At 46.9% G+C, this 27262-nt stretch overlaps 1 protein-coding gene across 1 annotated transcript; it reads right to left on the bottom strand.

Moving 5' to 3' along the window:
* Nucleotides 1-183: 183 nt before the first annotated feature.
* P4HA3 (prolyl 4-hydroxylase subunit alpha 3) lies at nt 184-25541 on the bottom strand. The gene is made up of 13 exons (XM_066619446.1): nt 25372-25541; nt 21962-22104; nt 19958-20181; nt 18917-19066; nt 16934-16985; nt 15661-15824; nt 14451-14627; nt 11795-11859; nt 4111-4270; nt 2995-3057; nt 1646-1714; nt 613-709; nt 184-254 (listed from the first exon to the last, which is right to left on the bottom strand). The coding sequence occupies exons 1-13, from the start codon at nt 25539-25541 to the stop codon at nt 184-186; spliced, it is 1605 nt and encodes a 534-aa protein (XP_066475543.1).
* Nucleotides 25542-27262: the final 1721 nt, after the last annotated feature.

The following is a 27262-nucleotide window of genomic DNA, read 5'->3' as shown; positions in this document are numbered from 1 at the left end:
AGCCTTGCCAAGAGGTGTGCTGGCCATTGCTCAACATCCCAGGTGGTCTTTCCGGAGCCAGCTGCATCAGGCTGGGAGGATGGAGGCTTCGGAGTCTTGTCAGCCCCTCCCCCAGCTGCAAACAGCTGCCTCCTTTTGCTGTCTGGTGTTTTTTGCCTGGGCCCAACATAGCAATCAGGTTTGCTATTCTTCTGGGCTGGTGCCACACGGCCGTCGGAATTCTTGACCATGTTCGTGAAACCATTTGTTGGCCACTGTCAAGAGAGATCAGGAGGACACGTGTTAAAGGAAAGAGCCACATGCACAAGGCAACTGGTGCTTGAAAAGAAAATGGCATTAGGCAGGGGGAGCAGAGCTATGTTCTTTCACACTTTTTGCAGCGTGACAACGAAACCACTGGAGTCCTCTGCAGTGCATTTCAGGCACCAAGCCTCAAGGGAACTGGCTATGGGGTCGGGTAGGAGGACTGTACCGATGAGGCCTTTGTAACATTGCGAAAGGCAAAGACTGAAATGGGGCTGCTGGCATTAAGTGAGACAAATGTCTCCATGTGCTCAGCAGAGAAAGGTCTTGGTTGTTACATGGGACGGCCAACACAGTCTGCTTCCTTACCCCATTTGTCTCCAGCAAGCACCGGGCAGCCAGCATGGAGGGTGTCTTCATCCCCATCCCCGCTCTTGTGGAGGTTCCACCAAAAGAGAGCTGCATTCTGAAAAAAATGCCAAGGCCCAAAGCATGAAGGGTTTGACCAGAGAGAAACGAGCCCTGGAGCGTGTTGTGCATTGCAGGCTCCAATAACAAGCCAGAGGGGGTGTAAAGCACTAATTTTGCACGACTCCTCACCTCAGCTTGCAAAAGCACTACGTGTTGCACAGAGCCTCACCACAGGCATGTAAGCAGCCGCGCACTCCCCTTTGGAGCCATTTTGTTCTGCTAGCGGAGGGAGGGGGCCACTTAAGAACATAAGAACAGCCCCACTGGATCAGGCCATAGGCCCATCTAGTCCAGCTTCCTGTATCTCACAGCGGCCCACCAAATGCCCCAGGGAGCACACCAGACAACAAGAGACCTCATCCTGGTGCCCTCCCTTGCATCTGGCATTCTGACATAACCCATTTCTAAAATCAGGAGGTTGCACATACACATCATGGCTTGTACCCCGTAATGGATTTTTCCTCCAGAAACTTGTCCAATCCCCTTTTAAAGGCATCCAGGCCAGATGTTGTCACCACATCCTGTAGCAAGGAGTTCCACAAACCAACCACACGCTGAGTAAAGAAATATTTTCTTTTGTCTGTCCTAACCCGCCCAACACTCAATTTGAGTGGATGTCCCCTGGTTCTGGTATTATGTGAGAGTGTAAAGAGCATCTCCCTATCCACTCTGTCCATCCCCTGCATAATTTTGTATGTCTCAATCATGTCCCCCCTCAGGACCTCTTTTCTAGGCTGAAGAGGCCCAAACACCGTAGCCTTTCCTCATAAGGAAGGTGCCCCAGCCCCGTAATCATCTTAGTCGCTCTCTTTTGCACCTTTTCCATTTCCACTATGTCTTTTTTGAGATGCGGCGACCAGAACTGGACACTGATCTGACTCAGTACTTCAGGATACTAAGAGCTCCTGGGAGCAGCAGCAAAAATCCTCACCTTGACCACCGGCATGCTCAGGTTTGCGTAGATGAAGGCAGTAGATCCTCCAGCTTCTACAGAACTCAGCTGGAAAAAAGACAACTTTTTAGTGGGAGGGAGGTCACTGTTACAGGGTCACATGTACTGTGTTAATAATGTTTAACTTCAGAGAAGCTGAGGGTTTGAGACTGTGCAGAAGCCTTGACCTCTGTACTAAACATCTGGTCTCGGCTTCCATGGATGGAGTAAGTGTGAGGGGTAGTGCATCCTCACTGTGGACAGAAAGGTTCCTTGTGCACATCTGGAAGTATTCTCCAGCCTTAAGAGTGCCAAATGTTGTAAAAGGCACTCTTTCAAGTGGGTGCTCCTCTTTTTAGCAGGGGGGGAGTAACTAGCCCACCTCACCCCAGCAGTGTCTTCCTAGTGGCTGCCTGCTGGTGTTCTTTTGCATCTTTTTAGATTGAGAAGACAGCAACTGTTACCCTGCACATGCCTGATCTCGTCTGATCTTGGAAGCTAAGCAGGGTCAGGCCTGGTTAGTACTTGGATGGAAGACTGCCTGGGAATACTGGGTGCTGTAGGCTTATACTATAGTTTTTCGAGACTGAAGGTTGCCAACCAACCAGATTGAGAGCCCTTTTGGGACAGGGAGCCATTTAGTTATTTGATTTTTCTCAGTAAACCGCTTTGGGAACTTTCCATTGAAAAGCGGTATATAAATACTGTTAATAATAATAATAAAATAATAATAATAATAATAATAAATGTGAGCTCTGCCGCTCAGAACAGGTTCCCAGTTAGCTTACTTTCCCTGCATGATGTAGGTATAGTGCCCCTGAACATGGAGATTCTATGTAGTCGTTATGACTTGTAGCCATACACACACCACTTGTCCTTCCTGAACTAGACCCGGTGGCGTAGCTGAAGGGGGGCGGAGCAGCCAGTCTAGCAGGGAGGCTCAGTGGGGCGGGCAAGTGGCCCCTCCTTTCGGAGCCATTCGGAGCCTTCGGAGCGAGGGGAGCAAAACAGAGCCATACGGACCAGCTCCCTTTAAAGCAATTTTAAGCTAGTAAACATGATGTTTTGTGGCAGCGAATTGTTAATTGTGAATTCTCTGAAGAAGTCCTTCCTTTTGTCTGTCCTGGATTTACTTCCAATGATTTTCACTGGAAGACCCTGAAGTGCATGCATCTGCCATGAAACAGGGCTATTTTTTCTGCTTAAAACGGTCTGTTTTTCACCATGAATAGACAAAAAGAAAGCCCTCTTCTGTTGAGTCATACACAGAATATTCTGAGGTATTCCCTACAACACTCACTTGCAAAGACAAAATCCTTCCCAGGTTCCAGCCAAGATGAAATACTCACATAGAGCATCAGTGTGGCTATTCGGTTTCCAGATTTCATCCTGTACAGAGGACTTTTTCTTGACTGCATTGAAAGAACACAGTTGTTCATTCATGGGGCATTAGATTAGCCAGCTTATTCATGGAGCATTAGCTGGTAGCATTATTCATTATTAGACGATATGAGGAATTACAGTTAAAACATCCAGCTAAAATACACAAGACAATATCTTAAACCCTTTCCAATAGCTTGAAGGCCATCATGTTTTTCATAAGGCATCCATTAGCCTGTCTATGCAACCAATTTAATTAAGTTTAAATGGGGAGACAAAGGGGGCATTTGGCTGGTTTTGAGGAGATAGCATCTGGGTGGTTCTTGCCGGAGGTGTGGACCTTCACACCATTTACTTCCTCCCCTCCTTCTAGTCCATCAAAGGAGGAGGATGTGCTCTGCCAGGGCTCCATGCCCCCCAGGTCCATCCTGACCAGACTTCCACACGAAGGGAACAGCCTCTAGGGTTCTCTGTTCCAAAGGATTAGGGGGCCTCTGAGCAACCAGAAGATGCACGTATACAACTATGAACCATGAGAAAAAGTATTTCTTATGAAATCTTGACCAGCCTCTACTCCTGTGTGTGTTTTATTGATAGCAACAAGCCAGTTGGTATATCTTACCATAGGAAAGGGTGCTTTCGCAGATTACTCTCCTTTCCTCCCTCCCTCCCAACATGCACTAGTGGCCAAAATCGTCAAAGCCTTGATATGTACGAATGATACCATCATGTTATATACCATTCAATGTAGAATTTAATGCAGAATGCAATGAAACAAGCCGCATCAAAATATCTCTATTGTATCAAAAGTTATAGCCAAATAACCAGAAAATAAAAACACTAGTTCCAGTGGTAGTATTATTATTATTACTATTAACAGTGTTTATATACCGCTTTTCAACAAAGTTCACAAAGCGGTATACAGAGAAAAACAAAATAACTATTGGGCAGTAGAGCCCAATAGGATTGGGCCATTTATCAATGAGAAGACAGGCCCTCCCCGTTAAATTTTAAAGTCTAACATGAAGGGGGGTAACATCAAACTTCTTCTGAGGACCATCAAGCTTTGCAACAAGATTACTCACTGTAGCATGGTCAAAATGGGGCTCATAGTGACCCCCTAGTCCATAGTTCACCACCTGCAGATATTCCGCATATGGAGGCTGGATGTTCAGGCCTGTGAGGGCTGCAATCCGACGATTCAGTGTCGCAATCACAGGGTCTGCAGTGTCTTTCAGCCAGGCACTGAAAAGCAAGCAGCCACATGTGAGATGGCAAGGTGTGCCACAGGACTTTAGGAGAGGGTTGTTTATTAATAGGGCCATTGGGGGATGGGAGCAGTTTGGTGTGCCTTGTCAAGAAACGGATGATGGGCCTTGACACTTTTAGTGCCTTGTCAGTGTGCCATGAGATGAAAAAGGTTGAAAATCACTGTGTTTGATTGTTAGCAGCAAGGAACCAGCTTCTGACTTTTTGCTATCTAAACCGCCATGTGAATTATGTTACTGTTGAAAAGTCACCATTCACCATACTAATAACACATTATTCATTACTGTTTTAAAACTGCAGAGGGCACCATCTTCAGAAAGGCCATGTGGCATGAACACATCCTTCTCCTCACAACAGACGTATGGGTTGCCTCACTGGGTCAGATCATTGGAGTCTGACTTCAAACTCAGCTTTGGGTGACTGGTCTGTCTGGGCCATCACTGACTGCACGCAGATTGGCTGCAGGACCTCCCCAGTCTGGAACACTCTTTTCAAGTAGGGATTGCACCTGCGCCCTTCTGTGTGCAGAGCAGCGGCTCTACCACTAGAGCACAGCCCTCCCGTTTCTCTACTTCCGTTTCCCACAGTATCAAGCTCAGCAATTTTCAGCTGGTGTGCGGTGGCACATTGGTGTGCAACGAAAGGTCTGCAGATGTGCTGTGGGAGTTTGGAGCAAAGTGACTGAAAGTTGCTGAAAAACTCTTCCATATTCTGCAGAGCTAGTGGGGGAAGAGAGATAGAATTCTTTTCTATAGATAGTTGCCCTAAAAACAGAGCCGCAGAACCTGGAGGAATCTCCTGGAAGCTGGAAGTGACATCACCAGATGCAAAGACCATAGAGGTTATTGTGCCATGAGAAGAAAAATACTGAAAATTACTGGTCCAGCTAGATGCTTCCATGAAACTCACAAGCAAGGCATAAGGCAACATAAACACACCTCAGTGGCATCCCCAAGGCAGCTCGTAGCCTCCAAAGCACTCCAGAGGGGAGTGATGACTCAGTGTGCCTGTGTGAAACAGGCACAGCAGAATCCTCTATTAGCTGAAACAGGCCCCTTTGTGCCACCCAGGCTGTAACCTAAGAACATAAGAACAGCCCCACTGGATCAGGCCATAGGCCCATCTAGTCCAGCTTCCTGTATCTCACAGCGGCCCACCAAATGCCCCAGGGAGCACACCAGAAAACAAGAGACCTCATCCTGGTGCCCTCCCTTGCATCTGGCCTTCTGACATAACCCATTTCTAAAATCAAGAGGTTGCACATACACATCATGGGGCCAGATGATGTCAAGACATCTTGTGGCAAGGAGTTCCACAGACCAACCACATGCTGAGTAAAGAAATACTTTCTTTTGTCTATCCTAACTCTCCCAACACTCAATTTTAGTGGATGTCCCCTGGTTCTGTTGTTATGTGAGAGTGGAAAGAGCATCTCCCTATCCACTCTGTCCATTCCCTGCATAATTTTGTATGTCTCAATCATGTCCCCCCTCAGGCGCCTCTTTTCTAGGCTGAAGAGGCCCAAACGCCGTAGCCTTTCCTCGTAAGGAAGGTGCCCCAGCCCAGTAATCATCTTAGTTGCTCTCTTTTGCACCTTTTCCATTTCCACTATGTCCTTTTAGAGATGTGGCGACCAGAACTGGACACAATACTCCAGGTGTGGCCTTACCATAGATTTGTACAATGGCATTATAATATTAGCTGTTTTGTTCTCAATACCTTAAGATCAGGTGGGCTGGAGGGGATCCAAGCAAACACCCTGCTTCAGAAAGGAGGATTATTGAAATCTTAACATTCATGTTGGCAGCCTTCAGTCTCGAAAGACTCTGGTATCGCGCTCTGAAAGGTGGTTCTGGCACAGCGTCTAGTGTGGCTGAAAAGGCCAATTCGGGAGTGACAATCCCTTCCACACTGGGAGCAAGTGCAGTCTGTCCCTGGCCTGTCTCCCTGGCTATGGGCCTTCCTTCTTTGCCTCTTAGCCTCAGACTGTTGGCAAAGTGTCTCTTCAAACTGGGAAAGGCCATGCTGCACAGCCTGCCTCCAAGTGGGTCTTAACATTAAATTACAGAAAACAATGGTTAGTTTTGGATCCACAAATCCCTGCAGCCATCTTCTGTTCCATCCTGCAGCAATTCTGCAAACCAGGGGCACAACCCACGAGGACATTCTCCTGCACGAGCCCCACAGAAACAAATAGGACTTGCCCAGGAGAATCTCCGACCTAATGGATGACACCAGTGGGAAGGCAGTGGCTTAGACAGCCCTTTGCGGTCTTGGGTTATTGATTGAAATGTGTTTTGGGTTTGTGCTTTTTCTGCCAGCAAGACGTTCTGGATTTGAGCGTGGAAATCCAATTCCCTTTGTTTGCGTTGGCTCCTATTGACATCTAGTGTTTCAAAAAAATTCCACCCTCAGGCTCCACCCAGGCGAGAAAGGAAAAGAAGGTCGATTTTTATTCTTCAGTGCTGCAACACCCCAATTTGATACCCTATGCACCACATTCCATCTTAACATAAGGCATGAGGGGGGGGGGAAACCTGTGGGGGTGGGAGCCAATTGCCACACACACATAAATAAACCTGCAAACTATTGGAAGTTGAAAAGAACACCAAGATAGAGAAAACAGTTTGTTAAACTCTGGGATTTGGCCACTGTTGGCTGTCTGACGACAGCAGCAAGTGCTAGACCTTCCTTGGCCTTCTTCAACTATGACTTGTTCACAACTTACTGGGAAAAATCCAGGTAGAAAAAGCTCAGTTGGAAAAATAAGTACAATTTCCCTGGGGACTATCAATGGTCCACATGGGCCCAGAACTGTTCAGGCCCTTGAGAGCAGTCAGACAAGCACTTGCAGCATAACTCACAGCCCACTCCTAGGCACTTCTACTCAGAAGTAAGTTCCATTCAATTCAATGGGGCTTACTCCCAAGAAAGTGTGCATAGGACTGAAGTGCACCCTATGCATGCTTTCCTGGGAGTAAGCACTGCAGAGCACAGTGGGGCTTACTTCCAAGTAAACCCATATAGGATTGCAGTTTCCTTCAGCTCCCTCATGTGACCTGTCTCAACCAGAGGCTGCCCTGGTTGGCCTCTTCAAGAGGCAGCACACAACAGCCTCCTGAAAGACAATAACCTGGTGGGATGTTCAGGAATATCACAGAACAGATCTGGAAAGAGAAGAAATGTTTCAGGGGTGACTGGAACACAAAGCAAAAAGTTGGGATCACTTTTATAACAGGTTGAGCCTCATTAGTTGCATGGGTTCTGTTCCAATCACTCAGGTGGATGGCAAAAAATGCACTATAGCAAATCCATTTAAAAAACAAAGTGTCTTTGCTCTGGTGATTTAAAAACAGCCTTGCTGATCTTTTGACTCTAAGATAAGAGTCATTAAGAAGACAATCCATCAATCAGTCATCCTCCAAGTGCTTCACTCAGTCCCTCCCTTCACCAATGCAAAGCAATTGTTGCAAGGTCAAAGCAAAGTTCAAAAGCAAACTCAGTAAGCAAGAGCGGTGATCGTCTGCAAGCCTTATTTCGTTGCCAGCAACAGGCTTCTCAGGGACTCCTGTCCAAAGCAATGAGAGCCATGTGGGAGCTCCCAAAGCCCTCCGAGAGAGAGTGATTTTCCAGTGTGAGTCTCTCACTTATATTTGATTCTGGCTCCTTCGTTTGAGGAGTCTTACACTTCTCATTGGCTGGTGTGTGACATCAGAAATGGGGGCTTTCTCAGGGTTGGCCACAGATAACTTTACAAACATTTGATTGGTTGGTTTCAAGTTACAAGTTCCAAAAAAGGCAAAAATTTGCATTAAGACATATAGAAAACATTGTTTCCAACAACCACTAGATGGCACTGTTTACTCATTTACTGGCTTTGGTATGTCTTGTGCTTATTTCTGACCCTGACAGAGCCACCAGTGTTATCTTTCTAAATTCCTTTCTGTCTGGTCTCATCAATCACTGTGGGCCTTCTGCTAACCTCTGTTTAAACTAAGCCCTTTTTGGTCTTTCCTTTATTCCATGTGTAATTCTCTATATGTGATCTGTATAGTGGTGTAATTTCATTTATTTAATACAGGACAAACTAAACTCTTATTGTACAAAAGGATTCTCTTTTAGAACTCTTTTCTTATTTAAAACAAATCTCATTTCCCTCTGTGTCAGCTAAGAGGCTCTCATTATGTTTTGGCTTAATTAGGGGACTTTCTCATATATGTTATTTCTGTTATCTGTTCCTGTCTAGCTGATTGTTTGCAGGTGTCTGTATCTGCCAAACTCTATCTCTGTCTGTCAAACAAGATAAACTGTCTGCTTAGATCACCTCATTAAAAATGTTTCTAACCTGTGTATAACCTTTGGTTATCTCGCTTCTTGATGACACGAGAGACATAACTCTTCCCAATTAATTGTTACGAGTGCATTCTGCTGTTATCTAAATCTGTCTCTCTGAGTTATAACTCCATAGTTCCAATTAAAAGTATCTAAATATGTCACTTTGAGTTGTAACTCTGTCTCTGAGTTGTAATCTAATCTCTCTTTGAGTTGTACCTCCTTAGTTCCAATTAGAAGTGTCAGGCAGGGCCTTGAGTCTACAGAGGAGATAAGAGTCTTATCTGTAAGGAATAACTTTATACCACATTCCAGTGTCTTCCTGTTAATTAACCTTTGCCAGACATCTGCCTCTTCAAGGTTGCATTTGAATTACATTTTCAAACTTGTGGCTTCAAGCCTCTTTAATAGTTTTTTCACCTTTCTGTGTATTTTTATGCTTTGATTAAACTATTCTAACAGCTAAAATTCATTACTATGCCTTTATATATTGATTACATTTTAAAGACAATCTCTATAATTATTGAGGCATTAAAGAACTATTGGCATGCAAGCATGCTAACTTAGTAATTTATTTAACACTTCTGTGATGCTCTGGTGTAAATAACTCTTCCCAGTGCATATTTTGGTTTATAAGGGAAAGCCTGTTTGAATTATATTTTAAAATGTAAAATGCTTCTTTTCCAATGGTATTCATTTGTTCAGTTTAGTTTTCATTTATTATACTACCAATTAAGCTTGACAGATGGAAATTCCAGCTTCTTACTCCCTTTTTACATGAAGCATTTTCTTTATCTGATGTCCTTGACAGTTTGCTAAGAAACATTCCTTGAGACTAATTTACAGCCTGTCTGCTGTATGCAGTTTCAGGCTTTCTCCAAGAGAGAGAGCAAAATGGATTTAGGCTTGTTTGTGAGCATAAGCATATTTTTCCCTATTCCTTAAACATAAAAACTAATAATCATAAATTGCATAGCATAATCACTTGCTATGTTTAAACATTTGCATAAATGATTTGTTTTAACATAAATGGCTGGCTTTCATTAGCCTGTATCACAATCACCTTTCTTTCAGGTGCTCGAGGAAGGGAGAGGTCACCTGGAGAGAGAAGGATTGATACATTGTCAGCCAGCTGCCCTCCCTCCCTCCCTCTCATTAAGGAGGCTATTGTTAAAGGACTGTTCAGTTTTTTAAACTGATTTTAAAGGGGTGCGTTTTCCCCCTTCTCCAGGGATCAGCACATTCCTTCTCATTTGTAGGGGCCGTTCGTGTTGAGTCAAATCCATGTATAAAAAAATCAGTGTATAAATAGACTGGACCTGTATAGTCTTGTTTATGATTACAACTTGCCAACTTGGGTTATTATGTTTCCTGTTGCCATCTTGCAGCTAGGGAACCAAGGCCGAGAGGAAGTGGCTTGCCTATGGCCCCTGGTGAGAATTCATGGCAGAGGCAAGATTCAAATCAGGGATCACCAGTAACATAGAGAGAGCAAGAGATGCAAAGGCAGGGTCACTGATCAGGTCAAGAGTGTTTTTGACCTTTACACTGGTTGGAGGAATGCACACTTTCAAGGAAATGGATGAATGTCCACAGATCAGAATTTCCTCCCACAATCTGCAGGTGATCTGAACAGTAGCATAGTTATGGAGGGATGAACATAAGAAGAGCCCTGCTGGATCAGGCCATAGGCCCATCTAGTCCAGCTTCCTGCATTTCACAGTGGCCTGCCAAATGCCCCAGGGAGCACATAAGACAACAAGAGACCTGCATCCTGGTGCCATTCCTTGCCTCTGGCATTCTGAAGTAGAATGCCTTCTAGAATCAGGAGGTTGCACATACACATCATGACTTGTAACCTGTGACAGACTTTTCCGCCAGAAATTTGTCCAATCCCCTTTTAAACGCATCCAGACCAAATGCCATCACCACATCCTGTGACAAGGAGTTCCACAGACGAACTACATGCTGAATAAAGAAATATTATCTTTTGTCTGTTCTAACTCTTCCAACACTTAGTTTTAGCATATGTCCCCTGCTTCTGGAGTTTTGATCATTAGCTATGCCACTGTATGGCTCAATTAATTGAGCTGGCATTTAAAGTCAATGTTCTTTCTTTTTCCTAACAGACTAGAGGATAGCAAGAGTTAAACTCAACTGCCTGTCATTCAAAAGCTGGGGAACAAATTCCAGTGGAAAATGGATGTCTCACATGGTAACTGAGAAGCCCAGCAATGAGATCATCTTGAAAAATTCTTTCCTGGAGTGCTCTGCAAACATCACATATAGATGTCATCCTTTGTGGTGTAAATTCTGGATTTAACTCTGTTGCAAGAGATCCCAAGAAATCATGTTTCCCCAGCCAAGGCAGCCTTCTGCAGGGGAACGCTAAATACATAAATCCTGCCTTTTACAAGCATAGAGAAAAACTTGCTATTTTGTGCAGGGGGAAGGGAAGGGAGGAAGAAAGCCAGTGAAGCCTCTTTCACCTCTAGATTGCTTAAGTACAACTCAAGAGAGGTGCTGATTAAATGTTCCCATTAGTTTAATGTATGAACTGGAAAAAACTGGGCATGAACCCTCTCTCCAAAGCTGAATTCTTGCTTGCCTGAAGGCTCAGCCCAAGGATTAAGAAATGCTGGGAGAACATACAGGAAGAGACATAAGAGTTTGTAAAGTATATAGGAGGCTTTCTGGAGTATTCCGAAAGCTGTACAACTTTGGGGCAACTTTAAAGACAGCAAAAGGCAAAGTCCTAGGCTGGGGTCAAGACAGTAGCTTGAAGTGGCAGTTCGACAACTTTACCTTGTAATGTCAAAGTAATCATGTGGGGGGAGAATGGTTTGGACCCAAGCTGTGGCACAAGGAGGGAGGGGCTTCCTACCCTTTCCAAAGTACCATCTCCTATCCAAGTCCACCTTACCCCAAAGCAGAAGAAGGGAAGCAGAAGGGAATACTTCAATTGTGCCTATAAGTTTTCTCCTAACAGCAACTTTGAGGAGCTGTTTAAGGCATTTCTGCCCAATGTTGCATATACACAACAGGGATCAAATGTGTACACCTGTGGGCTGGGCAGAAATGGGTTAAATCAGGACCACAAGGGCAAAGAATCAGCCCCTGATCCAAATCAGAATGGGATGGGACACAATTGTGCATGCACACAATTACCTCTTGCTTATCCTGTATTCAGCTTTCTGCTGCTTTTCTCCTGAGGCTACAACTGACCTCTGCAACTGTAGGACAACAAAGAAGGGGGGGGGGATCACAGAGAAGGGTTACTCCTATGAAATCAGAATATAGCAATCTCTTCAATTTCACACCAGAATACAGGGGTCCTCTAAAATTTTGCTAAGTTGTGAACTTTTGAAATCTGAGGAATAATGCCCCAAATAATCAACTTCTAAAAAACTCAGTACCTGGGGGCATTACTTTCCTCAAAAGCCAAGATATCCTACAATTAAGAACATAAGAGCTGCCCTGCTGGATCAGGCCCAGGGCCCATCTAATCCAGCTTCCTGAAACTCACAGTGGCCCACCAGATGCCTCAGAGAGCACAATTCCATGTCAGGGAAAGGGAAGCATGAATCCTGGGGAAGGGGCTGACTGCCCAAGGGGAGTAGCATCTTTCCGTTAGCACACATGCACCACTTCTTGTCATCATCCCCCACATTTGTGAGACTAGCAGCTCAATAGGGAATAAACCACTGTCACCATCCCAGCCTACAGAGACCAGGTGGAGGGGCTGCCTGGGGAAACCCCCCCCCCCAGTACTGAGCCCAGGAGTTCTTATTTAAAATCAAACCTACAGCTAGTTTGCTAAAAGTGTAAACAAGAAGGGAATTAAGCCATATGGGAAAAGAAGGAGGGGTAGCAAAAGTACAAGCAAACGGAGGAAAAATGCCTACATTTGACTGGAAAGCACAAATAAACTTTTTCACCAAATAAATACACTAACAACCATCAGGTGGAGCTGGGATGCTGTGCAAAACACTCAGCTCACACAGCCCCCCACCACACCTCACTGAGTTACATGCTGGGAAGATGCAAACTGGCACAGGGTAAATTAGCAAACCATGAAAATCAAGCCATTCCTTAATGCAGCCATTTTCAACCACTGTGCCGTGGAATTTGGGGGAAGATCATTTATCAATAGGGCCAATGGGAGATGTGAGCCCCCACTGGCAGCACAATGTGCCTTGTCAGTTGTCAAAAACCTGGTGATGTGCCTTGACCATTTTAGCACCTTGTCAGTGTGCTGTGAGATGAAAAAGGTTGAAAATCACTGCCTTAATGTAATCTTGGCTAGATGGTCCCTAGCTTAAGCTACTTGTATTGTTCTAGGACAAGGGCAGCAACCTACAGCCCTTGGGCCAGATCTGGCCCGCTACCCAAGGACATCCAGCCTACACAGAACTCCACCCCCCCCCCCAAATTTGCCACATGCTAGACAAGGAATGGCAGAGTTGCCTGCCCAGGCTCATGGAGTCCTTGTGGCCTTGCACTTTTGATCTGCCAAACAGGTCGTGCAATGTTTCAAAGGCCTGCAACCCCTGACAGACCAGAGGAATGGAAAGATGACTGAACAGCACAGGAAGCAAAACCTTTCCCAAACAATTGTCTCTTTCCAAGGGAAGACATTAGGAACTACCCACTCCTTGGCCCATTGATGGGTCCAGATTGTTCACAGCAATGGCGTAGCTAGAGGGGGTGAAATGCACTAAGTTTTTAGGTGCCTGAACATGCCATGCAAGTGGCCCCTCCCCTTTGGAGCCAGACATACACCTCCATTTTGCTCTCACCGCCCGGAATGGCTCTGAAGGGGAGGGGCCACTTGCACAGCACATTCAGGTGCCTGCAAAACTTAGTGCTTTGCACCCCCTCTAGCTACGCCACTGGTTCACAGCAATGACACATTTGGCAGACTCACCCCACTGTCTGCAAGCCAAGCCAAAGGCGATGCTGAGCAACAGGCTGGGCTTGGAAAAGTCAGAGCAGAACCGCAACATTAATGTTCCATCTGTGCAATGGCTTTAGTTAATCACCTCCACATGGGCCAGTCTGTGTGGTTCCCAAGGCATCTGCAAGCAACTGTAAAATTGCCTGCTTGAATTTTGTGTCTCGGGCTGGATATTTGTGTGCTGTCATTTTCCCAGCATGCATTTCAGAGCACTGAGATGGAACCAGGCACCCATATTTTAATACAATGAAGGGCAAGGGGGCAGTATGCGAGTGAGTGGGGGTGGGCCATTACAGGGAGGACCAGTCACACAAGGAGTGTCTGGGTTCTTGCCCAGCACTGCCCTCCAAATTTCCATGTGTGGCACCAGCCAAGACGTCTGGGGCAGGGATGAAGAACTGCAGGGGTCTGCTGTAATACTCTTCCCCATCCAGCTCTTCTGCCTACTCTGAGTGTTTTTTCCTGAGGCTGGGTAGTTGAGGCAGGCAAGGGATTCTGATAGGACAGGAAAGGATTCTGATAGGAGAGCTGCCTGCATCTCCCTGCCTGAAGCTGCATCAGGGGGGATCTTGGCCTGCCCAGGACCCTTGTGCTGGGAAATTCCCCAGATCTAGACTGGGATGATGGAAAAGTGGGGGGGGGGGGGTTAAAACCTGTCCTAAGCCAATAGGGCTTTCTGCACTTGCTATTTGCCCCAGGAGGAAACCTGCCATTAGGGCCCAGTTTTGACCACATGATTAGTTTTCCTGTGTAAGCACAACTTCTATGTCCCAAATGTTCTCAGTTTAAGCTCCGCTTCTGGTTCAATCCACTGCAACTTAGCACTGTCCCAGGGCAAACTCACAATAAAGAGAAACCCCTTCTTACCCCAGGAGCAGCCAATGCTTTGATCCTTTCGGCTTCAGAATCACTGACAAAGTCATGGAAGAGGGCTATGTAGGGCTGCTGATGGATGATCTCTCTCTTCAGGGGCTGGAGGATCAGGAAAGGGTCTCCATTTGTCTCCTGGGAGCAGTAGAGAGAAGGCAGCTGATGCTGACTAGGCTGAAAGAGGAGCATTTAAAGAGGCATTATGCAAACAATTGTTTGTGCATCAGCAAAAGGAAAAAAAAAGATACTGTTAGTCATTGATATTTTGCGATTAGTGCACTTGGCAGTAATGTTACATAAGTTACATAAGCCAAAGAGAATAGGTCCCAGTACCCAAGGATCTTACACTATAAGTTTTAGCAGTGGAGAAAATCTGCTGCTGCCTGCTTTAAGAATGCCAAGGAGTGTGGCTATACTGGTGACTGGGCGACAGTGCTCCCCCCAAGTTGCTCCTTGTTGAACCCTTGATACATATAGCCTAATCTGCCCAGTCAGTTTCACAAACCATCAAAAATTGGGCCATGACCCACTGGGAGGTCCCGACCCATTGTTTGGGAACTGCTGGTCTAGGCAACGTAGAGGTCAGTATATCTTTGCAAAAGTCTCATGAGGGCTCTCAGCATTCCCAGTTTACAGTGAAACTGCCAGTTATTTTACTCGCCTCTGTTCCTGTGCCTTTAACAAAAATGGGACCTGCAGGTATTAGCAAGTGCTGAGGCCTCCTTCCATGACATAAAAGGCTTCACCTGTTGATTTCTGCAGCTTGCACTGTTGTTAAAGGCAGAGGACCAAGTTGGGGCACTTTTGGTCAAGTGGCAACTTAAATTTAGCAAAAAGGAAGTGAGGTTGAGGAAACTACACTCCCATCTCCAGGCTTTGAAAAACTTTGCCTGGTGTCATACAGCTGTTAGTAGGGCCCAGATGCCCTGCCAGAACCCCAAAAAAGTTAGCAACACTATTTAATGCAAACAAAAGAAGGCCTTGTGGCATCCTGAACACGAATGGATGTGTTGTGGCATAAGAGTTCATGGGCCAGAGAGTCTACTGCCTCGCATGCATAAAAACCTTTGGCTATGATAAATTTTTTGATGTCAAGTTGCCCCAGGACTCTTGGCTGGTTTTGCTCCACCAGATCAACACGGTGCCCTCCACAGAATTTGCCACTATTGAACAAAAAGAGGTAATTCTGTGGCTGCTTCTCACCCACCAGGGATCCGAGGGTCTGGCACAACTTCTCATAAATATCTCTGGTCTCCAGGTGGGTCACATTTGGTCTCTGCAGGACCACTTCTTCCTCACCATTGTTAGGGCTCTCCAACAACAGTTTCTCGTACTTCAGGACATTCCTGGCAATTCTCTTGTTGCTTGGATCTAGGAGAGGCATGCAAACAGATTTTGCTTCCATACAAATACCCCAATGTACTTGGACTGACCACCCCGGCCCATGTTCAGAACCTTGGTCTGTCAGGCCTAGGAGTGTCTGCCTTGCTTGACCAAGGTTTGACTACTTGCCTCCTAGCCTTGGTTGGCAACCTTCAGTCTTGAAAGACTATGGTATAAACCTACAGCCCCCACTATTCCTGGGCAGTCTCCCATCCAAGTACTAACCAGGCTTGACCCTGCTTAGCTTCCTAGCCTTGCAACTGGAGATTCCAGGGACCATCCATATGCCAGGCATGTAGTGATGGCCCCTTCCCTATTTCATTTGTATTATTCATTTTTGGAAAAAATTCTTCCTACTTTTAAGGTAGTGTTGTGTTGGCAACCTTCAGTCTCGAAAGACTCTGGTATCGCGCTCTGAATGGTGGTTCTGGAACAGCGTCTAGTGTGGCTGAAAAGGCCAATTCGGGAGTGAGAATCCCTTCCACACTGGGAGCAAGTGCAGTCTGTCCCTGGTCTGTCTCCCTGGCTATGGGCCTTCCTTCTTTGCCTCTTTGCCTCAGACTGTTGGCCAAGTGTCTCTTCAAACTGTGAAAGGCCATGCTGCACAGCCTGCCTCCAAGCAGGCCGCTCAGAGGCCAGGGTTTCCCACCTGTTGAGGTCCACACCTAAGGCCTTCAGATCCCTCTTGCAGATGTCCTTGTACCACAGCTGTGGTCTACCTGTAGGGTGCTTTCCTTGCATGAGTTCCATTAAGGCAGTAGTAACAAAACAATTCTACCATAAAAACAAACGGGCCCCAAAGCATCCAAATTCTGCATGAATTGCAAACGGACTAATCCAGAATACAAAGTTTAATCTGAAAAAAAAAAAGAAATCTCCACTGCTCCTTTTCCCACGAATAGCCTGCCCCAGGAGACAGAATCCATTGCTGTGGATTGAATCGCAATGGTTTCTCCATGAGTTACAAACCAGTGACAACAGAGAGTGGAATTCAGGAGGAACCAAACTAATCCTTTCAAGCTCAACGTTAAGAATGACAAACAGCAACATTTTACAGACTGACCAGATGTGCTCATTTTCCATTCCGTGGCACATACCATAGTGAAGAAACTCTTGGGAGAGGCTTAAGGCATGTGAAATGTTTCCTGCCTTTCAAAAAAAAAAAAAGGATTGTTAGAAGGAGAGAAACAAATAGTTCAATTTCTGGAGAAATACGTCACTGTTGGAATTGAAGCTTGTCTATGAGTGATATCCTCTCCCTTGGAAACTCTGTCAACAAACAGCATTGCACGGATGGAGACTGTCTTGCTTCAATCATGGAGGAAATTCCACTCTGCACATGCTCCAAGAAACTCTAGTCCTTGTCATTTATCACTCTGGGCTGGGCTCTGAAAACAAGATTGTGGTGTCTAGCTCTCCTGAGTTCTGACTCAGTAGTAGGCAGGAGCATTCAGGAAAACCAGATCAAGGTGCCTTCCATTGACCTTTGGGGGGTCTGTGTCCATGAACATGTTGCCGTTCTTTTCTGCTGGAATTCCTATATGAGAAGGAGAGCTGAGCACCCCTCAGCTGAGCACCACTCTCTCAGCTGTCCACTCTCTCAGCTGTCCACCCTGCTTTGTCCTATCTGAAACACAGGATGGCATGATTTGCATTCCTTTGAGTTGTCAGGGGATTTTGCACTGGCCTTCCCCTGAGCCAGTAGAGCAGCCTGACTAAGGGCACAATCCTAACCAGGTCTACTCAGAAGTAAGTCCTATTTTGTTCAGTGGGGCTTACTCTCAGGAAAGTGTGGTTAGGACTGCAGCCTAGGTTTGTGAAGTCAGTGGCATAGCTACGGGGGGAAGATGGTGCAAAGTGCCATGTAAGCGGCCCCTTCCACTTGCTGTCAGAGCCATTTGGGGGCAGCAATGGCAATGTGCAGTATTTAGTGCACTTCCTCCCCTGTAGCTATGCCACTGGGTGAAATTTTTCCTTTCCCTTCATCTGCAGGTGGGCAAAGTGTCACCTTTGTGCCAGTCTTTGCTCTCTGATCAGTTTGCTTTTGAAGAGGGAGCACTGAGACCAAGGCCGCAGCATTTAGACAATCAATCAACAATTGTGGTGAAGGGGAAGGCGGCTGGAAATAGGGCCTTCTTGGTGGTGGCTCAACTTCTGTGGAATTCCCTGGAATTAAGAACAGCTCAAGACTTTTTAATTTAGGAAGGCATTTGACTGACATTATGGGCTAGTGTTTTTAATGAGATGTAATTTTAATAGTTTTGTGTAATCTTGGGGTCTGTTCTGTTTTAGTGTTTTAATCCTTTTTTCTGTTTAACCCATTTCGGCCCAACCCACAGTTGTACACGTGCAACATTGGGCAGAAATGGCTTTGTTTTTAGTACTGTTTTGATTTAATTATTATTGGTTTCTATTCTCTAAGGCGCCTTGGGTTCCCTTGAGTATGCGAGAAGGGCAGGAAATAAATTTTTCAAATAAATAAATAAATAAATAAAGTACAATTCCGATGACTGCAGGCGGAAACTGCACTTCTAATTTTTCATACAAGTACTCAGGAAAGCCATAGAAGGCAGTCGGCCGCCTAGAAGAGGCATTCCTCCTTCTCTCACACACAGGAGGGAATGCTTCTACTAAGGTGGCAACAGCTGCAACAAAAACCAAGTGACAACAAAAGAATAAATCTGCATTTAAATAAAAGATGCAATCAACTGATCTGCACTGAAAAACATTAATTGGATTATCTATTCAACTAATTGCTTAAAACTTTTTCAATCTAAGAGTGCAATCCTAACAATTTCCAGCAGTGGCATAGCTGTGCCACTGGGGCATGTGCTGCATCCTACAGTTGGCAGGCAGTCACAGAGGCCTCCTCAAGGTAAGGCAATGTTTGATCCCTTACCTTGCAGTTGCAATGCCCTGACCTTGGTGCTGGAAAGTTGGTTAGGATTGCACCCAATTAATATTAATCGGCAGTAGAACACTGACAGGTCTTTCGGCTCTTTGGGGGCCTGCTCCATTCTTGTACGTTGCCTTTGTGCCAAAAGCTAGAAGAAAGGAGAAGCTGATGGTTCCTGACTCACCTTGAAATAGGAAAATGCCAGGTGGTCCAGAGCATCCTCCAGGCTCCCTTCGTCTTCCGTGTTCTGGCTTCCATAGGAGTCCCGGAAGAGGCTGACGGCTTCTTCCAGCCACACGATGGAGTGGTAGTAGTCTTCCATTTCATAGGCAACCTGGGAGACACAGGGAGAGAGAAGGTTACTACCAGCAAAAACCATCCTGGCAATGGTGCTTCCAGTTCCAACGACTTCACTGCTTTCTCTCTTTCTCTGACTCTGAAGAGTCAAACTGCTGCTTCTTCCCACAAAGACACACCTGGGGATACCTTCACAGGGTTTCCCCATTCAAACTAATCTAAGAGATGTCCTGTCATCTCCCAACCCATCAACTCCCATGGAAGGAGCCATTTGTGAGCCATTAACCAGCAACCCACCTGACAAAGGAATGATCTGCCAGTGGCTGTGAGAATACACTGCCAACCACAGCAGCCTATTCAGTGGCAGGCTGCCTGCTCCATGGATCTTAGGATTCATGTGCAAACATTTAAATGCATGCACAATGGAAGTAATCATGCACTCATGCATCCAACTGTATACTGTATATATACTACATAACTTCTTGAGACCCACATGGGATTGGTAGGTTGAATGCTCACAAGATGGTTGAAAGGCTACCCCTTCCAAAGGTCAAAATGGGACAGTGATTTAAATTACTAGGGACCGCCCTTGATCATTGGAGACCACAGGAATACATGCTCATGCATGTTGCAGCTTTGAGGTTTCTATTCTGCAGTGAAATGGGTAGCGGAGGCCTCGTAGCAGAGCAGAGACAAGGGGAACGCAGCCAGTTCTGACAACCTTCTGCACAAGCACTCAGCTCTAAGGCCCAGGTCTGAGGTCATTTGGGTTCGTCCAAGCTGTGCTGGCTGGGGATACATAGCCGGGGTCAGCACATCCCTGGCTTCAGGGTTTGCAGGCATGGGCATATGCCCTGGGGCAGGCAATTAGTGCGCTCCCAAGCCCACCCCAATCCTTGCTCTCCCAGCATGGCGAGCCCCCTCTCACCTTCCCGATATGGAAGCAGTCATCAGCAGAGAGTGAGAAGGCCTGCCCAGGGCTGTAGACGTCGGGGAGCTGTGAGTTGCTGACTCTCTGGAACCTGCCTCTGGCCAAGCCCTTCACGCTGAGAGAATAAACATCCTGCAGCCGCATCACTGCCCGGGCTGCTCCTTCCAGGTCCTCCACGATAGGCAGGCTCTCCTCCAGTCTGTGGTAGCCACTCTTGAAGGCTGGAGAGTCAGTCACCAGGGGAAACCATGAGTTGTCTTGCTAAGAGGGCCATGATTAAGACAAACACTCACGTTCCCTGGCTCTTCCTCTGGTGGTACCGTCCCACTTCGACTGGCTCTGGGACCTCTGCCTCTTCCCCTCCCTTCCCCTTGCTCCCTCTTCTGCTCCTTCACAATTACAGGTGTGTACCACTTAATGACAGGCATACAGTCCTCGTTGTTATGCGATTAGGTTGTTAAGTGAGCATTCCACCCAATCTAGTGCCTTTGTTGGCAGACATTCCCTGCCAGATACTTGCTGGCTGCCCAGGCTAATGGAGAGGAATGGCCTCTTCTTTGCATTAATAGCCTCTTTATTCTGTAAACAGACATTCTGCTGCAGGCTATGGGAGACCTGATTGCTTCATTAAGAACTGTTGTGCTTTGATCACCTTCATATATGCAGTCGGTTGTTATAGGTCTGTTGTTAAAAGGCGCATGCATGTATATTTGAGCAACATGGCCACTGGGGAAGCACATTCCCCATGTTCCGCTCTTCTAGCCTGCAAGACTTCTCTCCAGAATGGAGTGCAAGAGAAACCAACTCTGTACATGTACAGCAGTATGACTGGAATGTGTGAAGTCATGAAACCCTTCTCCCTTCCTCATAGCAGTTTAACTATTGTAACCTTGACAGTGAAAGAAAGAAAGAAAGAAAGAAAGAAAGAAAGAAAGAAAGAAAGAAAGAAAGAAAGAAAGAAAGAAAGAAAGAAAGAAAGAAAGAAAGAAAGAAAGAAAGAAAGAAAGAAAGGGGACTAATGTCCTTCTAATCTAAGAATATATGTGCATTGGACCTTTATGTATATAAATGTAAAGGCGGCAGCAGTGGTGCAAAGCACTAAGTTTTGCAATCGACTGAACATGCCCTGCAAGTGACCTCTCTCCCTCCTCTTCGGAGCCATTCTGAGAATGGTGTCTGCTAACTCTCATTGGCATCCTTCAGTCTCGGAAGACTATGGTATCACGCTCTGAATAGTGGTTCTGGAACAGAGTGTCTTCTCCAGTGTGCGAAGCCTGGGTAAAGTAGATATGGAGGACAGACTGTTTCCCAAGCAGCACATCCCCCTCTCTATATCGCTGAAATGGTCCAATGGAAAGGCAAAAGCCAATACGGTTGGTTCCAGCTGCTAAACTGGTCTAGCTAAACTGCTAAACTGGTTTAGCATTCTGGTTCAGGTGTCTGCTAAACTTAGTGCTTTGCACCCCCTCTAGCTATGCCACTGGGCAGCAGCTATCCTAGAACATCTTTGCATCTGATTGACTTAGGGCCCAATCCTATCCACCTCACCAGTGCTGATGCAGCCATGCAGTAGGGGCAGTCACGGAAGCCTCCTCAAAGTAAAGGAATGTTTGGTCTCTGACCTCAGGGCTGCATTGGTGCTGGAACGTTGAATAGGATTGGGCCCTTGACTTCAGAATTAGTTGACAGTTTAGTATGCTCTTACTCTGAGGACAGGGGATACAGCTGGATTCACCCCCATGAGGGGACAAATATGCCACAGATTCTCTCTTTGTGGTACCTTTGTATCAATTTCAGTAATCACCTTGAAGTGGGTTTGGGTAGGTCCCAACAGCCTCAATCTGCCTGCAGAAATCACAACATCCCTCAGAAAAGAGGTCACTTTGCTGAAGCATGTTGGGAATAAAGGCCCCAGCCCACAAATGCCCCAACACAGCAACCCTGCCATGATTATGCCTCCCCCAGAAGTGCCACAGGGGTTCTAGCTGCCTGCTCAGGTACCTTGGCTGTTCTCACTAGCTTCCAGGCTGTAGACCACATTCAGCCAGTCAGACTGCAATCTCTTGATGAGGGTGTAAGCCAGTAAAGGGTTAATCACAGTGCTGCCTACACCCTGATGCAAGGCCTGGGTCTTCTTGTAGAACCTGGACAGAGTAAGGAAAAAGAAGAGGAAGCAAAGAATGGAAAGTGTTGTTTTTTTTAAATCCAATGGAAATGAGAGATGTTCAAGGGAATGGAAATTAATTACTTTTAAACGTGGTGGTTTAACTGTCATGCCAGTAGGGCCAAAGCGGTCTTCCCAGCTCTCTCAGAGACCACTTGTGCATACTGCTGAATGTATTGTAAAAACATTCTCCTTGTGGAATCCCAGAGTTTGAACCCCTATTTCCAAGCAGCATCTTCCACTGGGACTTGCTTCTCACTGTTGTAGGTTAGCAATCATGCCCAAGTTTGCAACCTGAGCATGAACAATGGTGACTACAGAGTCCAAACCCCTGAATGTTGGAACTCCTAAATCCCTAATGGAGTGAACATTTTGAAAAGACTCCCTCCTGGAGCTGGTGCCCTGAATTCATCTCTGGAATTCATAGCAGTCTGGGGATGTTCACACAAATAGTGACTTCAGTTGAATTCAAACCATTTCTGTTCTTTAACAATGCCTGCTTTGTTTTTGGGGTTATTTCAGGTTTAACGCAGCAGATAGGATTGGGACCCTGTAGTTGTCATACCCTACTACTGTGACCAGGGCGAGGTACATCCAAATGCCTCCCCTTCCAATATTGTCTCCCGTATGTAGAGAGCCTCAGCCCCTCAGAGCAGTAGTCTATCCTACTTGGCAAAGCACCTCTTGCACACTGGTGATGCCATTTAAACAGAAAGACAAGAAACATGATCATGATACCTGAATCTTAAACACCCAAGTCTACCCATTTCCAAGAACCCTGAGTGGCCTCACAATACGTACATGTAGTAGGAATATAATGCTGGGGTGCTCACCTCCCTCATGCCTGCTGTGCATAGCATGGAGTTGCCTTCCTTGACAATGGAAACCCATCATCAATAATCACGTGTTGCAGGCAGCTTTAACTGAGCTGCAATGTGGGTGCTGTGTTTGAATTGCCCCATACTAAAAAAAAAAAAAAAGCTCCGCTTCTCTGCATGCAAAACACCTAGCATCTCAGGGAGAAGATTTGATTAGAAGACAGGATCAGCTTCTGCTGACAAATGCATTAAATATATTTGCAGATCAAACTAGCATGACCATAGTGGGGAAATGGTGCACACATGCGCAAAGGAAGCTTGAATGCAGTGGTGTAGCTAGAGGGGGTGCAAAGCACTAAGTTTAAGCCTCACCGCAGCATGAAAATGATCCCTCACCTCCCCTTTGGAGCATTTGCCTCTGTTTTGCTCCCCCACCCAGAATGGTTCCAAAGGGAAGGGGGCCACTTGCACGCTGCGGTGAGGCTCCCTGCAAAACTTTGCGTTTTGCACCCCCTCTAGCTATGCCACTGGCCACAGGAGTTTGAGGGAGGGTCATATATTAGTAGGGCCATTGGGAGATCTGAGCTCTCCACCAGCAGCACAGTGCACCTTGTCAATTGCTCAAAATCTTATGGTGTACCTTGACTGATGGTGTAGCTGGAGGGGGGGCAAAGCACCCAGTGTGGCAGGGGGCAAGTGGCCCCTCCCTTCGGAGCCATTCCCTACGACTCTGTTTTGCACCCCCCCCGCCGGGAATGGCTCTGAAGGGAGGGGCCACTTGCCCCCCGCCAGACTGGGTGCTCTGCCCGCCCTCCAGCTACGCCACCGGCCTGGACCATTTTAGTGCCTTACCAGTCTGCCTTGAGATGAAAAAGGTTGAAAATTGCTGCAGTGTACACCCTCAGAGACAAATACAAACCTGGTAATCTAGGCTGCAGCTTTGGGGCAAGCTGATATAAATCCCAGTGTACATTCCACACAAAAGAAAACATATGGAAAATATTTTGTTGGAATGCAAAAGCTGTATAGGCTGGTCAGGAAAAATCTGTGAGCAGAAGTGGCTTGAAGCATCATATTAGTTGTCAGCCTTTTCTGCAGAACTCAGATGGAGAACCTACTTCTTGAGACTCAGGAGCATCTTCCAAGGTCTTGGGAAGAGACGGTCCCCAGTCCTGCTACCTGAGCTTCTTTAGGTTTTAACTGGAGACGGAATCTGGGCTGTCCTAGATGCAAAGCAGGTGCTCTACCCAGATGCCTGCCTATCCATGAGGCCACCTGATGCCGGTTGCATCAGCAGCAGATTGTGGGGGATCTGAGGGGGCTGTAGATGCAGCATGCCTTCCACCTTGAGTCTGCTGCAACCGCTTCTCTCCAACCTGCCAGCAGTGCAAGTTGCAATTGTCTGCTTCCTGCCCACTTGAGTGAAAAGCAGGTCAGTCTCCTCCTCACAGTTTTCCTTGTGTTCCCTGTAACTGGACCAGGAAGTTCTGCAGTTCTGGGGTTCATGGCTACATGGAGGAGCATGGTAAGATTTCAGGCTGTCTTTTGTAGTGCAGTGGGGGTGAACCTGGAATAGCACCAGTCGGTGTCTTGGGTCACGCAGCCCCTGTCCATCCCACTCAGCGGTGGGCAACTTGTTGTCCTTTAAGGATGCCCATTTTGGTCTCATGCCAGCTACCTGAGCATCATGAAGCTGCCTTCTGGGGGGTCAAACCATTGGTTTGCCTTGCCCAGTTCTGTCTATTTGGACTGACAGAGGCTTCTGGTGTCTCTGGCAGAGAAAGTCTTTCCCAGACTCTCTGCCTGCAATTGGCTTTACCATTTGACTGAGGTCAGAACTTCTACTCCACCTTCTTGCAAAAGCCTCAATATCAATAAATACAACTGTTGGTGAAAGGGGCAGTCACTCAATGGGAGAGCACCTGCTCTGCATGCAGAAGGCCAGCTCCAAGCCTTGGTAGCAACTCCAGGGCAGAAGGAGAATAATTCCTGTCTGAAAACTTGAAGAGCTGCAGTCCAGGTTGGCAGTATTGAGCTGTATTCAGATGGCCTAGTGGTCTGAGACCATACAAGACGAGTAGAGTGTGTGGGTTGTGAGTGCTTGCACAACGCACATGGCAGCAGTGGCGCTTTTCAATTCTTAAGGCTCCAGCAAAGATACTTGGTGAGCAGATTTGAGGAGAGTGGCCCATCATGCGGGGCCAGCACTTAAAAGGCCCTCCCTCCCTCCAGCCCACCTCACTTGCAGAAGGCCTCTGACAAATGTCTTGCACTACTGACAGTCTAAGGTCAGAGGAGCCTGCCCTATGTTCATGCAGCTGGCGAGGGCAGAGATTGCACCTGGGGCGTTCTGCACACCAAGCCGATGCCCTGCCCCACATCACACTGGCCCCCCATTTCCTGCTAGGGTCCATGCTGCTGGCTCTTACCGTCGGAGGTCCCGGAGCCTGCTGGCCTCTTCCTCGAGGTAGGTATGCAAGGACTGCAGGAGCTGCTTCTCGGTTGTCAGCGCCTGGTGGATGCTCAGCATGGACGTGTATGTCTCAGCATCTCCCCATCGCAAGAGTCCGAGGAGAGCTGCCACCAGCCGCAGGAGCATCTTCCTCTAGAGTAAAGAGCACTGCCTCTCACTGGTCCCCCTTTCCCTTTCCTTGGCAAGGCACTGATCTCCTCCCCCCCCCCTTCCAGCCAGTCGTTTGTCAGCCAGTGGAATCTCTCTGCTCACACACGGCTCCTTCTCTGGACTCTCGCCCACAGCTGGGAAAGCATTGAGCAAGAATGAGCAAGGAGCCCAATCGAAACCAGATGGGAAGAAAAAAGGGCGGCAAAACCTGCTGGGAGAGACGGGTGCATTTTGCTCTCCAGCCACTGCAAAGCTCTGGCAGGCGGCTCCGCAGCCGTCATGCCCCCCCCCATCCCCCCCCTGACAGTGCTGAAAACATGATTTATACATGGGGGTGTGGGTGGGGGAGGAGGCCACATAAGTCCAGCCCTGGCACAATTCAAGCCTGCAGCCTGCTTGGAAGCCAGAGGAATTTGTGCCAAAGGTTCTATGCACAAGAAAGACTTAATGATGACAGTGGCTTATTTCATAAGAAGCCTGGGGGCTGGGGATAAGAATAGGCCCTCCGTTTGGCTGTACTTGTCGTAAGAGGCGACTAAACAGCCACGGGGTAGATGGGACTCGTCAGCCTGGGAAGGCGGCTCATCTGAGAGAAGGAAAACTCTGATCCCAAACCTCCACTGCCTTGTGGCTACATCCAGTTATGGAAAAGGCTTCAGGAGTCAACCTCGAGGCAAAATCCGGAGCCGGAGTCCCTGAGGCAGTTCATGGCTGAACACAGTCACGTTCTGGCAAATCCTGCGACGCCGCTGGAACCAACCGTATTGGCTCCTGCCTTTCCATTGGACCATTTCAGCGAGGTGGAGAGGGGGGATTTGCTGCATGGGTAACAGCCTATCCTCCATACCTACTTTACCCAGGCTTTGCGCACTGGAGAGGACACTCTATTCCAGAACCACCATTCAGAGCGCGATACCAGAGTCTTCAGAGACTAAAGGATGCCAAAGCAAAATTTCATAAGAACATCAGAAGAGCCCTGCTGGATCAGGCCAAACGCCCATCTAGTCCAGCTTCCTGTATCTCACAGTGGCCCACCAGATACCTTGGGGAGCACACAAGACAAGAGACCTGCATCCTGGTGTCCTCCCTTGCATCTGGCATTCTGATGTAACCCATTTCTAAAATCAGAAGGTTGCACATAACACATCATGGCTTGTAACCCGTGATGGATTTTTCCTCCAGAAATTTGTCCAATTCCCTCTCAAAGGCATCCAGGCAAGATGCCATCACTACTTCCTGTGGCAAGGAGTTCCACAGACTAATTACACGCTGGGTAAAGAAGTATTTTCTTTTGTCTGTCCTAACTCTCCCAACACTCAACTTTAGTGGATGTTCCCTGGTTCTGGTGTTATGTGACAGGGAAAGGAGTGTCTCTCTATCCACTCTGTCCATCCCCTGCATAATTTTGTATGTCTCAATCGTGTCCCCCCTCAGGCACCTCTTTTCTAGGCTGAAGAGGCCCAAACGCTGTAGCCTTTCCTCATAAGGAAGGTGCCTCAGCCCCGTAATCATCTTAGTCACTCTCTTTTTCACCTTTTCCATTTCCACTATGTCCTTTTTGAGATGTGGCGACCAGAACTGGACACAATACTCCAGGTGTAGCCTCACCATCGATTTGTACAACAGCATTATAATATTAGCTGTTTTGTTCTCAGATGGGCAATTCTCTTCTGTGTTGGACCTAGGGCCAGCTTCAT

The sequence above is a fragment of the Tiliqua scincoides genome, chromosome 3 (assembly GCF_035046505.1).
Source record: "Tiliqua scincoides isolate rTilSci1 chromosome 3, rTilSci1.hap2, whole genome shotgun sequence".
Taxonomy (NCBI): Eukaryota; Metazoa; Chordata; class Lepidosauria; order Squamata; family Scincidae; genus Tiliqua; species Tiliqua scincoides.
The sequence above is the reverse complement of the archived record's forward strand: the minus strand, read 5'-3'. Positions and strand labels throughout refer to the sequence as shown.